At 33.0% G+C, this 14,241-nt stretch overlaps 1 protein-coding gene across 1 annotated transcript in view; it reads right to left on the bottom strand.

Annotated features, from left to right (window-relative positions):
- Positions 1-14,241, bottom strand: part of DMD (dystrophin) — a 1,043,102-nt gene that overhangs the window by 529,136 nt on the left and 499,725 nt on the right. The window contains exon 43 of the mRNA XM_066545460.1: positions 8,818-8,968. Coding sequence (XP_066401557.1) covers positions 8,818-8,968 — 151 coding nt within the window. The remainder of the gene's footprint in view (positions 1-8,817; positions 8,969-14,241) is intronic.

The following is a 14,241-nucleotide window of genomic DNA, read 5'->3' on the forward strand; positions in this document are numbered from 1 at the left end:
TTATTTGGTGGGTTTTTTTGCCATTGAAGGCACAAACAAAAGTCTTAAATACATTCATAACAAAATATTCATATTTGTAGGGATTTTTTTCTTAGAGCAGTCAATTTTATAAAATAACAGTATTAAAACCATAACATAAACACCTATTAGCAAGTAATCCCATTAAACTCAATGATTTACATACAATGTACAGAACAGATCTTTTCCAATTCAGCTGTTAAAAACAACTCTTAAAAGAAGAATGTCTCGTGCATTATACTTCAGATTGGTATAGTTCTTCTTGCAAAAGCACAGAAAGAAAATTTTTGTGATCAGAACCTTTCGTTCATCTTGCAGTCTCAAGAAACAATATTCAGTTTTAATTTAACACAACTGTAGTGACTCAGTCATGGAACACAGGATGAGCTTTATGAGAGATAAATAGCCAGATAATGTAGCCAAAAAAAAAAGAAAAAAAAAAAGAAAAAAACCCAATAGTTGTCATTAATATGTTCTTCCCACTAAGAGAGCAGAGAACCACCTTGTCTTGCTATGGAAAGCAATAGAACATGGCTATCAAATAATGGAAAATAAATAAATATAGCTGATCACCTAATTCATATAAAATAATTGGTTCCTATTTCCAGGTTTCAGTAGAATAAAACTTGTATGAACTGTCTTACATAACACAGGTGAATAATAGTTCCCATTTCCACCACACTAATGGAAAATTAACATTCATAGAACTCTCTGCTCATCTTAGGACCCTGAAATTCAGAAATATTATTTTTATATACCAAAATTATTTCCTGGATATTTTAATTTGACTTCTAATACCAACCCAATAGCAGGACCTTGCCCAGTTTCAGTACATCTTTATAAATCTTCTTTTAAACTACATTTCCACAGAAAGGACAAATAATTGATTTTGACTGTCACCTTAGGAGGGATATGGTGAGACACATAATACTGTGAAACTGAGAAATAATTGCCATTCTAATATAGTAACTGTATTGAAAAAGCTGTTCAGAATATGCTCTCTTTCATTTTTTCTTTCCCTTCTAGCATTTTTGACAGGACTACCCTTTATGCATGCCAAGGCTTTGCAGTCTTTATTAAAATAACAAACCAAAAAAAAAACTCAAGAAGCCATTTTGAAATTAGCAAAATTCTGAGATATGTACAGTTAAAATTTAATATAATCAGAGCATGATCAGAGCATGAGTACAACAGTCTATAATACTCTTGTTCTGATCAATGCATAAACTGGAATTTGCCACACTCCACAATATATCATATATCCTTCAATCATTCAATAAAAATTGAAGATTGTAAAGTCTTAGCATGTGGGGCAAAAGAAAATATTTATTTCTCCTTTTAAGTAGAATCAGGGTAGAATAGCTACTTGAATTTAGAAGATATTTGGCAAATGCAAAATACTTAGACCCACAAAATAAAAGTTTGGGTTTTTTCTATAGTGGTCTTCATTCCATTGTGAAAAGTCAAACAGATTTTAAAGATTTTAAGAATTGTGTAATTGATATATTTTTTTTCCCACATCAAAAGCCTAGATTTTGAATGAGAAGCTACAGCATATCTGTATTGTGTTTATTTTTAGAAGACTGAGAAGTACAGTATTTGCTGTCTGCTGAAGTATACTAGAAAAAAAAAAAGATTGAGATCAAAAAAAAGTCTTATAAATATCTCATGTTGTCCTGAACTTCTGCCATAATCTTCACTAAAATAATAGCACGTTTTGATTTTAGATGGAAAATTAATTGCATGCACAACTTGATGTGAGCAACAATATGAGAACAAATTTCTTCCTGGAGCTTTAAATAGCACAAAAGAAATAAATAGCCTCTCTCTAAAATACTTCCTTACAAGTAGGTGTTGGTAATGAAGTATTTGATAACTCCTCAACACAACATGTCAAATAGTTTTAAATAAAGTAATTTTTGGAAAACAATTACTCCAGTTTTCTAGATTTTTAAATTTCATATGATTGAGCTCTCTGAGGTTTTGTAATCTTTTTTGACAATGTAAGGGAGATGCTGATCCTCTGTTTTCTGCTCTGCATAAACTCTAGAGTTTTCATAATGCAGATTTTTATAATGCAGAGTGGTTCTTTTAAAACAGTTCAGTTTTTGAAGCAACATACCATTAACCTACTGTCTTGTCCAGCCTGATTACTACAGGGCTTTACTTTATGGACTTTAGATGGCAATGAAAATCTGTATGTGATAGACAGAATTTGTAAAATCTGTAGGGATAAAAGGTTCTACATAAGATTATTAAAACTATCCATCTGAAAAGTGCCCCATCAAGACCTAGTTGTACTAATTTATAGAATTAATATGTATAGAAAGCTATTCCCCAGGAGTCTTTACTCTTCCCTGATTGTTTTATGTAAGCATTTTTAGTGGCCAGGCCTAGAGACTCCCAGGCTGGCCAGTTCCAGTCTCACAAGTTATCTTCACATCTATGCATCAACACCCACAGGTTTAATCATATGTCATAGTGGTCTCTGATGCAATACAAGATTTTCTTCTGGAAGACTTATGGAACCAAAGCAGATAATTTTTTTGAGGTAAAAGAGCCAATATTGTCCACTTTCAATGTAGTCATTCATTTAGTCACTCATTTCCCCAAAACTCCCAAGACATAGTCAGATTAATTACTCTATTTGTACCATGATAAAAGAATAAATAAATTTAACTCTGAAGTGTATTATCTGTACATGTCAATCATTAGAAATGTCCAGATTAGCCCTGACACTAAGATAAATTAATTAATATGAAAAAAAATGCCTCCTCCATTTCCTTTACTTTTTATATACAGACAAAAATGCTTGTGAAATAGGTAGAGACCTAAATCACTTTCCCAGATCCCCACATGCTAGCACTCACTTGAATTGGTGAGGATAAATTCCCCCAAGCAATGAGGCAGCTATAGTCAGGTACCACAAAGTCTGACTGAGCCAGTCCAAGAACATTGTTTTCTCCAAGACAGAGGAAAAAAAACCCCACATTTATTTATTCTACTCATGTATAAAAATTATGCCACTCTACATCTGTGTGCTAGTAGCTAATTCAAACATTTTCCTAATGAAATGTTTGAAAAATGCATCCTAATTAATTACTTACAAAATTTAATTCCATTTCCAGAATAAACAATGCCATGATTTATAACAAAACTTAAATAAAAAACACAGATTGTCACCTAATGGTGCAAGAGTAGGCAAAATCACATAAGCAACTTTAATTTTATTATTTCCCATAGCCTTCAGACATTTTAATGTCTTACTACCAGTGACAATAAATTAATTAGAAACTTTTAATAGGGTACTGTAAATTAGGCATTGTGTGCAGTAAAGAAGAATTAAATAACAGATTTATTTGGGAAGAAATACTTCTTACAGCTGAAATAATAAGAAAATATTTTTACTACAAATTTGAAATGAACTATTTTGGTATTTCATCACTTCCATTAGTAGCAGCAACAAAGGTGAGGAGTCTTTTAACAGTAAAAGAAAGGGTAAGGTTTCATATATATAAAGAAATTAACTTGTAATTATTTATTATTTTGCTTAGTAAGGAAGAAGCGACTATTTTACTAGGAATTAAGTGAAAATGAAGTCTTTCCATTTTTGGTAGAACTTCAGTCAAGAAAGGCCCAAGAATTTATTTTTAAGATGAGCTAAGACCAGAAAAAGAAGGGTTTTGCTCAGTTAGGGCCCAGATGTCACATGCAGAGCTCATGTATATTACTTGAAACATTTCCACTGAGACCTTAGAAATGGACCAAAGACTGAAATCTCTGGGATGTCTCTGAGACTTTTCTTTCTTAGTGGCAGTAGCATTCTGCACTCAGAGGTGTTTGATAAGAGAGTGATACTCACTAGAAAGAAAACCAGTGATCTTTGAATAAATGATCTAATCAATATATGAGTAAGAACTGACAGCAGTCATGAATGCTGGCAATCATGTTTGCACCATTTTATATATCCTTCCAGACATGTCCTTTCAATATGAAGGATATTTTAGTATGTATCTTCATTATTCTAATTAAATATTCTTGCAAAACAATGCTAAATTGGTTTCTCATTTATTTCGAATTCTGTATTTTCTCTCTCTTACACAGTCACTAAGCAATGATAGAAATGTCTTTGACCAGAATATTTTGCTAAAGTTCTACAAGTTTTCTGACAATATCTCTCATCACCAAAAAACACAAGTCAAAACAGTAGGTAAAGTAGGTAAAACAAAATTGAACCATTTGAATCCAAACTGGAATAAGGAGAATCATAAATTATTGGAATAACCTTTATCACTCAGTAAAGCAGGAAATAGATGTAAAAATAAAAAATCTAAAATATGAAAGCCAAAATCATCATACATATGATATGAATCATCATACATATAAGATTGCATTTTTACAATCTTTCTATTTGGGGGAAAACAGAACAAACTATCCACCTACTTACCACTTTCATGGTGCTTTCATGGTAGAAAATAAGTTGCCTTGAGCACTGAAACACTTTTTTTCTCCTCTCTACTCTGATTGCATTTGTGCTCTATTCCAGAAAGAACTGTTTAAATTTGGTGGTTATTAAATCATTAAAATCCATATAATCCAATTTAGATATAAAAAAGGGAAATTATTAGCATGACCATGACTTTCAGCACTGAAGCCAGGATTCTTGATATCTTCTTACTTTAAACATCTACAAAGCAAAAATATGATGTTCCTGACAGTATGGTGCTGCAGGAAGGAGGTCTAGAGAAGGCATGAGTCATTCACAAGCCTATTGCAGCAGAGATAAGTACCCTAAAATGTAAATGCTGGACAGTTAATTGAATGATCAGTTAAGATCTGCCATTTACAGAGCAATTTCCACATCTAGGTTATTCTCAGAAGGCTGAGTATAAGTATTAGGGCCCATCATTCAATATTAAGGTCCTCTGAGACCTTAAAAAATAAACACTCTTGATATTTATGCCAGGAAATGAAAATAAATATTTGAAAAACTAATAATAACATAATAAGAATATTTTAAATCAATTAAATGATGAAAAATAAAGTATTCATCACTGATCAGTCACAAAAAATGAACATGAATAAAATGGAATTTCTTCAAAATTCAGACCCAGAACTTCATAATTTTGCTACTAAAATTTCACCACATAAAATTATAAAATTAAGTTAAACTTGAAACCCACAATTGCATACTAAATATAGGCCATTGAGCAATTCTTAAAACCAATGCAAAGAAGAAATATTCAGAATGTTCTATATAAAAATCCTATTTTAAAATTCTGAAGTAATGATTCAGGTATGTAACCTCACATCCCAGCTCTGAAACTGTTACAGAATTCCTCCTTTTGCAGCATTTTAGCATGTACCTGTGACACATGAACAAACCCCTTCAAACTCCCTTGCTCATTTACTGTATGTTAACCTAGTATTGGTATCCTGTATAACATGGTGGTTTTGCTGGTTTGTTTTAATTTTTTTTCCTCATATGGAATGGAATGTAGATTAGGGCTGAAAGGCAGATCAATCACAAGATAAGGAAATAAAATAACAAAGTTTAGATAGATGCCTGAAAATTCTATTCTAGCATTCATCCATGGTAAGATGCAACCACAAAATACAGCACCTGAGCCACCTTTGCTGATACAGATGGTATTTCACTTTGGGTAATAGTGTGCTATTTCCAGAACTCATGTTCCAGAGAGAGAAATAAGCCCAGGAAGTAAGAGACAAGTTGTCTAGCTACCATGTGAGAGCAGATTAGAAAACTGTGGCTTTAGTGTACTGACCATGGCCTGATAGGGAAAATGACTGCAGCCTGTAAGAACAGAAGGGGATAAACATCAAGGAGCTGATAAAACTGAACTACAGCTCAGTCCTGGCACTAAAACAAATAAATTAAGTGCAAATGCAGGTGGCTGAAGGAGCAACAGTTACCAAGCATTAAGGAGTAAAGAGACAGAAGAACCTCTCTGTCACAATAATGAGAGGGAAAAAAATCCTTAATAAGTTTGAAGACAGAGTTCGATACATTTCAAAGGGATTACATGATGTGCAATCCATGAAATGTCCTTTTTAATCTTGTGTCTCCTAATCATAAAATATGTCAATTAAACTTTCTTAAAAACTGAAACGTGGTATTTCTTCTCAGCACCATAAGTTCTGATCTCAGAAAGTCTAGTGAAAAATTCACAATAAGAATATTTAAGAGTTCATGACCCGAAGTGAAACTATTATTAGATTTCATTGACATTATTTATAATGCATAATGTTGTTTAATACCATGCCATTATGCAGCAAAAAGGAACACACCTCCCCTCCCCAAATACACTTGAAAAATGTAATTACATTTTAACCTCTATTAACATAATCATCTAATCATGCTGTTGACTATTGCATTTTATATAAGCATTTGACTCTATGTATTTATTGAATATTAATGCACACATTAATCTTTACTTTTCCAAAGTAGTCCTACTCAGAAGTAGTATTACAAATCTGAAGGTTTTGTATATTTTTCTTTTTCTAAAACAGTTCCTTCTCCAGTACCAGACTATTCACTTGCTTGTAAAGCATTTTCAAACAAATCCTGTTAATTCTGAATATGGTTCACTAAGCAGCATGATCTCATTAATAAAACAAGTTGCTACTCTAGTAAATCAGAACTCTCAGCTGTTTTAACTGTTTCCCTAATGGAAATTCTAATGATCTCTTCAGTCAGCCTCACAGAAGCCTAACAATTTTGAAACAAGACCCAGCAAAATAAAGAAGCAATGAAAAGAATGGAAAGAGTGCAACTTCAGACTTAGCATTCTGTCACAAATAAATGTTAACTAACATTGGATCTACATTCTTGAGGTTAGTTGGAATATTTTTGCACCACTTGAATTTTCATTAGAAAGGTACTTTTGTCTGTTTTACTGAACTAAATGAAAATTTTGAGTGACAAATTCATGAGTTCTTGGGATTTCTAACAAAAGAGAGAAGGGAAGAAAGAAAAAGCTTGATGGATGGCAAAAAGAAAAGAAAACTACAAACATATCTTCAAAATGATCTCATATATTGCATACAAAAATAATAAATGGATAACAAATGAGAAAGAGGCTAGGTCAAAGGGAAATGTAAAACAGAAGCAGTCTTTTGCACTGAATATAAGTTTCTGCATAGCAACATATTATCTCTTAATGATGATAAGAAAATAATGCTTCTAATCTGGTGAGACTTTGAAATGTGCTACATATCCAGTGCATTTGTTAACATTTATAATGCATCTTACCTTTGTCTGGGCACTCTAAATAATCAACCTTCTCCAAGGGAAAATGCTGATTTAGCAAGGAGTTAGAAATAAATTTAAATTAAAAAATCACATATCTATTTTTTTTTAAACCTCATTTGAAGCTGATCAAGGATCCAATAATAGGGCCAAGGAAGGTAATGGTGCACAGGCAAAGCAAAGAATGGGTAGGGCTTTGTAACACCTTTGTGTCTACCTAGATGCACATCTTACCTTAGTAATATATATGCTTTTCAAATTGTGGGACAGAGAAAGGGAGTTGAAGTTTCAGAGAACATACACATAAGCCCTACTACCTTTTACATATGCAACAAAACGCATCTTTAACTTCTTGATGACTTTCTATTTTGTTAATCAGATCTTAGACACCTTTCTTCAGCATTCAAAGCATTGAAAGTGTGTGCAGAAAGAAACAAAAACCTGCTATTTTTTTAATGTGCAGAAAAAAAAAATGCGCAGAAAAAAAACTGCCTCAGCTTAGTGTGTTAGTTAATAGCTGTATATTTTTTATATATTTGCATCACACAATTTTGTTTCCCTTTCAGTTTAGCAGTCTTACAGTCAAGAAATAACAGTGTAAATCTTTAAAAAGTTGACTTGAAATACTAAAATTCAAATGGCATGATTTACTTTTTTAACTGTAGGCCAAGAAGTAGGTTAGTGTTGCATTCAAAAACACCTCTGGCTTTAATGTTAGACAGACCTAACTTCTTTCAACCTGAAATCAAGTAATTCAATCCAGCAATTCAAATTTCCAAGTGCCAATTACCTTAACAGCACTTTTTTCTTATGCACGAATAGTAATTTATAACATGAATCCAGAGTTTGGTCAAGTTATTCGGGTGAAACTATCTACTTCCAAAACATCAGTTTGGAATTAATTCTTCATACCCATTATCATTTGAATTACAAAAGAGGGAAATGAAATAAACTACCAAGAAACTAGAGTTATTATTTTCCTTATGATGCTCAAAGAGCTTGCAAGATGAAAAGCATACAAATTGGAACTGGACACATAGCAACTAAGTGGCTATTCTGTCACACTGCATTTCACAAATAAAAGCATCCTCCAGGTCCTTTGATTAAAACATGAAACAGACAAAATGAGCAACACTTGCAAGACGTTGTTCACGGAATATCTCTTGTACAGCTCAATGGCAAATCACATTTCTTCCACAAGAATTTAAAATTAAGCCTGATATTCCTACTGGTCATAAATAACAAATGGAAATTTACAAGCACTTTAAGTAAAGACCAAAGAAATACATAACTATGAAAGTACCACAATATACCATGTCATCCCATATCTTATTTCATTTAAAAATACATCTCACAACAAGCTAGTGAAAATTTTTAGTTAACCAGAAAAACAGACACATCTGAACAAAATTGTCACTGTTCACTCAGCCCTAGAAATCCTCCTTAAATGAGCTGCAAAATAGATTACCCAGACCTTAAAATTTCTTAAACCCTACAGAAAAACAGAATATAGACTAATCAAATCATACCTGGATAAATTGCTTGGTTTTCACAAGCCCCACGTCTCCGGCCTCTATCTGTGCTCTTGACAGCTTCTCTTCAGTTTCACTTAGCCAATGATTAAATCTCTTCATGTCAGAATGAAAAATCTGCCACTTTTCCAAAGATTTGTCAAACCGTCTGCAAGTATAAAAGGAGATGAAATAACAATCCACTGATAGTTTATTTATTGACTACAGAAAAAAAAGTAAAGAGAATAATGTTGGATGTCTCAGGTTAAAATCAGTATAATATTGATGGCATAATATATTAGCATTTATAACAGTTATGTCAAATGGCAATATGGCAGCACTTCTGAAGTGAAATTATTTTTAAGCAAATGCATCACAAATCAGTTGTTTTATCAGTTTTAAATTCCTTTTGAAAAAAATGCAATGGTCTTCAAGTGAATTTCCACTTGCATTGTGCAAAGGTACTCTTTAATAAAACCTATTTCCTATGTTTCACTTCGAGTATTTTATAATGATAATTACACAAAAAAAGAAAAAAAAAGTCTTGAAATAAAAGAATGATTAAAAAAAATAGAACATTAAAAGAATAGGGTTTTGAACAATAAACAAGGATGAAAAATATTACAACCATGTCTGCAAGTCTATAGTTCACTACAAAAAGACCAGATAAGTACTTCCAGCACTTTGGGAAGATCTGACCTGTTTTTGTCTAGAGTGACTGATTGATCTCCTGCTTCAAGAACTGTTTGAATTGGCCACTGCCAAATACGAAAGAAATGAAATGAAGACAGATTACAAAACAGATTATAAGGGGGTTTGCAGATAGCATACATCTTAAGAAATTCAGTTTTCCTTTATGTTAGATTGGTGTGGAAATGTAATAACTAATCAGAGATTAGCTAGAATGTTTTGTTAGAAGATCATCATTAAATGTGCTACTGTTGTTTAGTTTAATAATCCTCCTTTACAGGATTATAATAGATTTTAGGGTGTACTTAAAGGATAAAAACAAAGATGCTCAATTATTTCTCCATGAGATAATCTGGTTCTGTATGGGCAAACTATACAATTATTTGAATGTTAAGGAGTTTAATTCACCAAACAAAATGACATTACTGTGAGGGAATACAAATAATCTTTTCCATTTTACTGATGATTTTTCATTTTTTAGAAGAAAATACAAACAGACTATTGACCTGATTAATTATTGTAGTCACTCATCTAACTTACTAAAATGACTGTGATAATTAATCACAGTTATCATATTTTATTGCTCAAAATTATCAAACCACAATTTAAAGGTGCATTATAACAGAGGTTTTTTTATAACTACCTTACTCAGAGTTAAAGAGAAAAAAATAATTTTACTTTAAAATATCACATAGAAAATAGAATTAAAATTCCATTTCTTTTGGTCCAGAATCATCTCTTATTTTGGACACTATATTAAAACATCTTTTCTCCTGTTCCTCACAAAGTAAAATTACTCTTCTCAGCATGGGAAGCTTATCAGAAGCTTAAATGTAAAAAATTCAGTAGGGTTTGATATTAGTATTCTTGAATTTGCATTCTAAAACTTGCAAACTGAATCTCTGATCACTGTAAATTCTTCCTCCATCTTTTGCTTTGGGAAATAACAGTTGTAAGGAGAAGAAAAATAAAAAGTTGCAACAAAAAGCTATGAATATTTAAAGCTTAAAAGTTCCTAGTGTTTATTGCTTATGCCTAAAAAAACCTCGTTACTCTCAGTATAAATATAAACCAATACAAAACATTAGTAAAAAGCAGAGAGAATTTATCAACAGGTCAAGTGCCTAAAATTCAAGGCTCTTGCAGTGATTAAATACCAAAGTAATGTTACAATGATAAGAGAAAATGTAATTTTTGCTGCAGTGGCAGCTGTGGGTGCTTTTGAACATCATCAAGCAGCTGACGGCTCTGGGAAGTTTTGGGACACCTCTCCTGAGTACACCTAAGTGAGACTTTCCCTTGCTGAATCTCTATTACATCTGCTTACACATGATACTACTTCCAATAGCTTTTTAAACTTTAAAAACAAAGAGGCTTCTGTTTGTTTGTTTTATCATGAGCAACGCTGTTACCAGGTGGTGAGTTCAAAACCCACTAAAGGAGAAGCCTAATTAACTACCAACACTGAACAGCTAAATTGCTGAAGCCTTGGCACAGTAGAATGGAGAATAAATTCATAAGAGAGCAGTACTCCCAGGACTGTGAAAACTCAGAAAGAGTCTGCCAGCCTCAGGAATCCCCAAGAACACAATGTGGAGCAGAGGAAAATTAAAGACCTTGCACACCCTTACCTAGGCATCCACCCTTGTTTGCCATCAGAGAGAATTCATTGAGCTAAAATACCCTTGTGTAGACATTAATCTGTGTCTTCCTCTGCTCCAACCCTTTCCCTCTGACCACCATAAGACAAAATAGCGGCTCATGAGTGGCCACTAATAGTGGCTAGTGGCTGACTGTCTGAAATCTGGGCACTATTTCCTTTCTGATGTGTTTCTCTCTGGTTTTCTTAGCCCATGCTCAATAACAAGGTGCGAAGAGACACCCTGAAGCCAAGCAAGAGGTTCTGGATGAGAATGTACAACTGGCACACATTACAAGGCACTTGAGCATTGTCCATGAGCTCTGACACAATAAAGCAGATTTATTCCTCTATCTTGAGCATGTTTGGGTTGATAAGCAAAAAACAAGTGTCACATTGGTCCAATTTTTTCATATATGTACTGACACTCCAGCAGGGACCATGTTAAGCAGTGGTTTGTGGGAGCAATTTCAGTTTATCATATTAGTACATAATGGATTTATTTTGCCTCCAGAGAGCAAGAAAGAAAAAAAAAGCAACCAAAGACAACTGCTGGGGTAATACACAGTACAATTTATATTAAGTCATAAAAGTATTGGTTGTTTCCTTCCTTCCTCTCTTCTGAACCCTTGGACCTGACATTCTATAAGTAAAATTTAATATTATTTGGTAGCATTGCACATAATCTTGCACAGAGATTTACAAATGCCAATTTGGATGTACTCTCAGTGGAACTCTAAACTGTATAATGGGATTGAACTTGATGGTCTGTGTCACAAGGCCGGTGTTTTTAAGAAGCTGTGCAAAGATGAAAGGAAAGACCTTTGAGAACAGGGAAGACACAAACATAAGATCAAGTACAAAAGGCTACTGGTTTGTTGTTGTAAACTAAATCTTAATTTTGCATCTGTGTTTTGATTAATTACTAGATATTTTGATAACATTCCTTAATAAACTATGAAGCCCACTTTTGTGGCAGATTCTGGTTTAGCAAAACTTCACAATCAATTAACCCACAAGAAAAAGAATGCTATTTATACAATTTCCTAAAAGACATTATTTATGTCATGGAAATTGGTATTGTAAGAAACATGTGCTTTTTTCTTTATATTCGGAAAAACATGCCCTAAACTTAATTTCTATACTGTTGGTAAACAATGTACTGTAGGATTATGCTAATATTAACCCACAAACTTTGCAGTTTTGTCAGCTTAATTCTGCACAATTAGCACCTTGTAAAAATACACAAACATCAAAGTAGTATAAATAATTATGTATTAAAATGTAAGAGCATTAACTTTACTATTTAAGGCCATTCTTACAGATAACAAAATAAGAAAACTTGTTCTTGTCAAGCAACTTCTACAATTAAATTGCTTAAAGAAAGACCTAACCCATTTTCACAGGTTTTGATGTTTTCATTTGACTTCACACAATTCATGTGAGTTCTTAATTTATATTTAATTCTATATCCTCTCTACATTTGGACTCAAAGTGATTATCTAATTTTAGACACTGCTATATCTTGATCTTGATCTCAGGTTTTGCTGTGGGTCCATTCTGGGACAACTTAGCTCTACATATTCTATTCGTACCTTTGCAGTCTGTCTTTCACCCAGAAACTACGAAATAAATTATAAACTGCAACCAAAACCACCATAGCAATGCAATCCATCAATTCAAAACTTAATTTCTCTCCTCTTCCCAGAAATTAAGTTCCGCAGCATGACATAAATTTAAAAAAATTTACATTACAATTACATTATAAATATTTTGATATCTTGAATTGCATTGATTGTATTATTCTTCTTGCCCTAGTTAGTGATACCATGCCATTCAGTATCCATCTCTATCAAAGAAAATGACAACTAAATTGGCTAAGAAAAAGCAAGGTCATGTCAGTCATTGTTAGTTTTCAGGCATATACAAATCCATTTTTTATTATACATGAGAGAGCAATAAACTTAATAACCATTTATAATTGATAATTATACAGCAATGCATTAGATTCTAATGAATATTGTGCATCAATTGTTTAAATAGAAACACTCCATAAAATTTATAAAACATACATTCTTTTTCTACACTAACTAAAACTATCTATTAGGCATATAAACTAGAAAATTCCAATTGTTTATTTCCTGCAAAATTTTCCTCCATCACAACAGAGAAGTAATCATGTATTTTACAGAACTTTGCCTCAACACTTGGATTAAGTGTAGGTAACAACTTTCCCTTAGAGAAAATGCTTGATTAATGCGAGCTAGGTGAAGGAGTAGCATATTTTGCAACTCTCTTAAACTTTAAAAATATCCATGCAATTGGTAATAAAACCAAAAAATTTCATAACTTTTTGAAGTGTAACCACCAAAATCATGATAAGAAAACCCCAAAACAAAAGTTTTACATGAAAAAAACAGTGACTCAATTTTATGGAAATCCAAACCAATATTTCTGCCTGCATGTGAGGGGTATTATACACATTTCATCCTCCAAAGGTAACAGTGCACACTGCATTTCCAGCCAGGATACTGCAGCATATCAGTGTTACCCACCCTATGGTTGCATCCACCTGATGAAATTAAATATGAGTGACAAATCACATGAACCTCTGACTATCAGGGTGATGTTTTCCTCCTTTCCCCAGCCCAGGGGCTCTGACCTGCTTAAGGCCAGTTCTGGTGTGGCACAGCAGCATGAGCTGTCATCAGCCTTTAGGGAGAAATGACTGTGAGAAACCTCACCTGGGGTTTCTGCCCAGGGCTTCAGGGCCAGTTTTAAACTCAGACCTTTGTGGTATTTTCAGGATCTCTTGTCGTGGGGAGGAAATGATGAATCTGACTCCATGTTCTTAGAAGGCTAATTTATTATTTTATGATATTATATTATATAAAAGAATGCTATACTAAAACGATACTAAAAAATAGAGAAAGGATACTTACAGAAGGCTCAACAAGATACTAATGAAAAACTTGTGACTGACCTGCCAGGGTCCCAACACAGCTGGACCGTGATTGGTCATTAAGTAAAAACAATTCACATGTTGGATAAGCAATCTCCAACCACATTCCAAAGCAGCAAAACACAGGAGAAACAATCAGATAACTATTGGC

Source organism: Molothrus aeneus, chromosome 2 (assembly GCF_037042795.1).
Source record: "Molothrus aeneus isolate 106 chromosome 2, BPBGC_Maene_1.0, whole genome shotgun sequence".
Lineage (NCBI taxonomy): Eukaryota > Metazoa > Chordata > Aves > Passeriformes > Icteridae > Molothrus > Molothrus aeneus.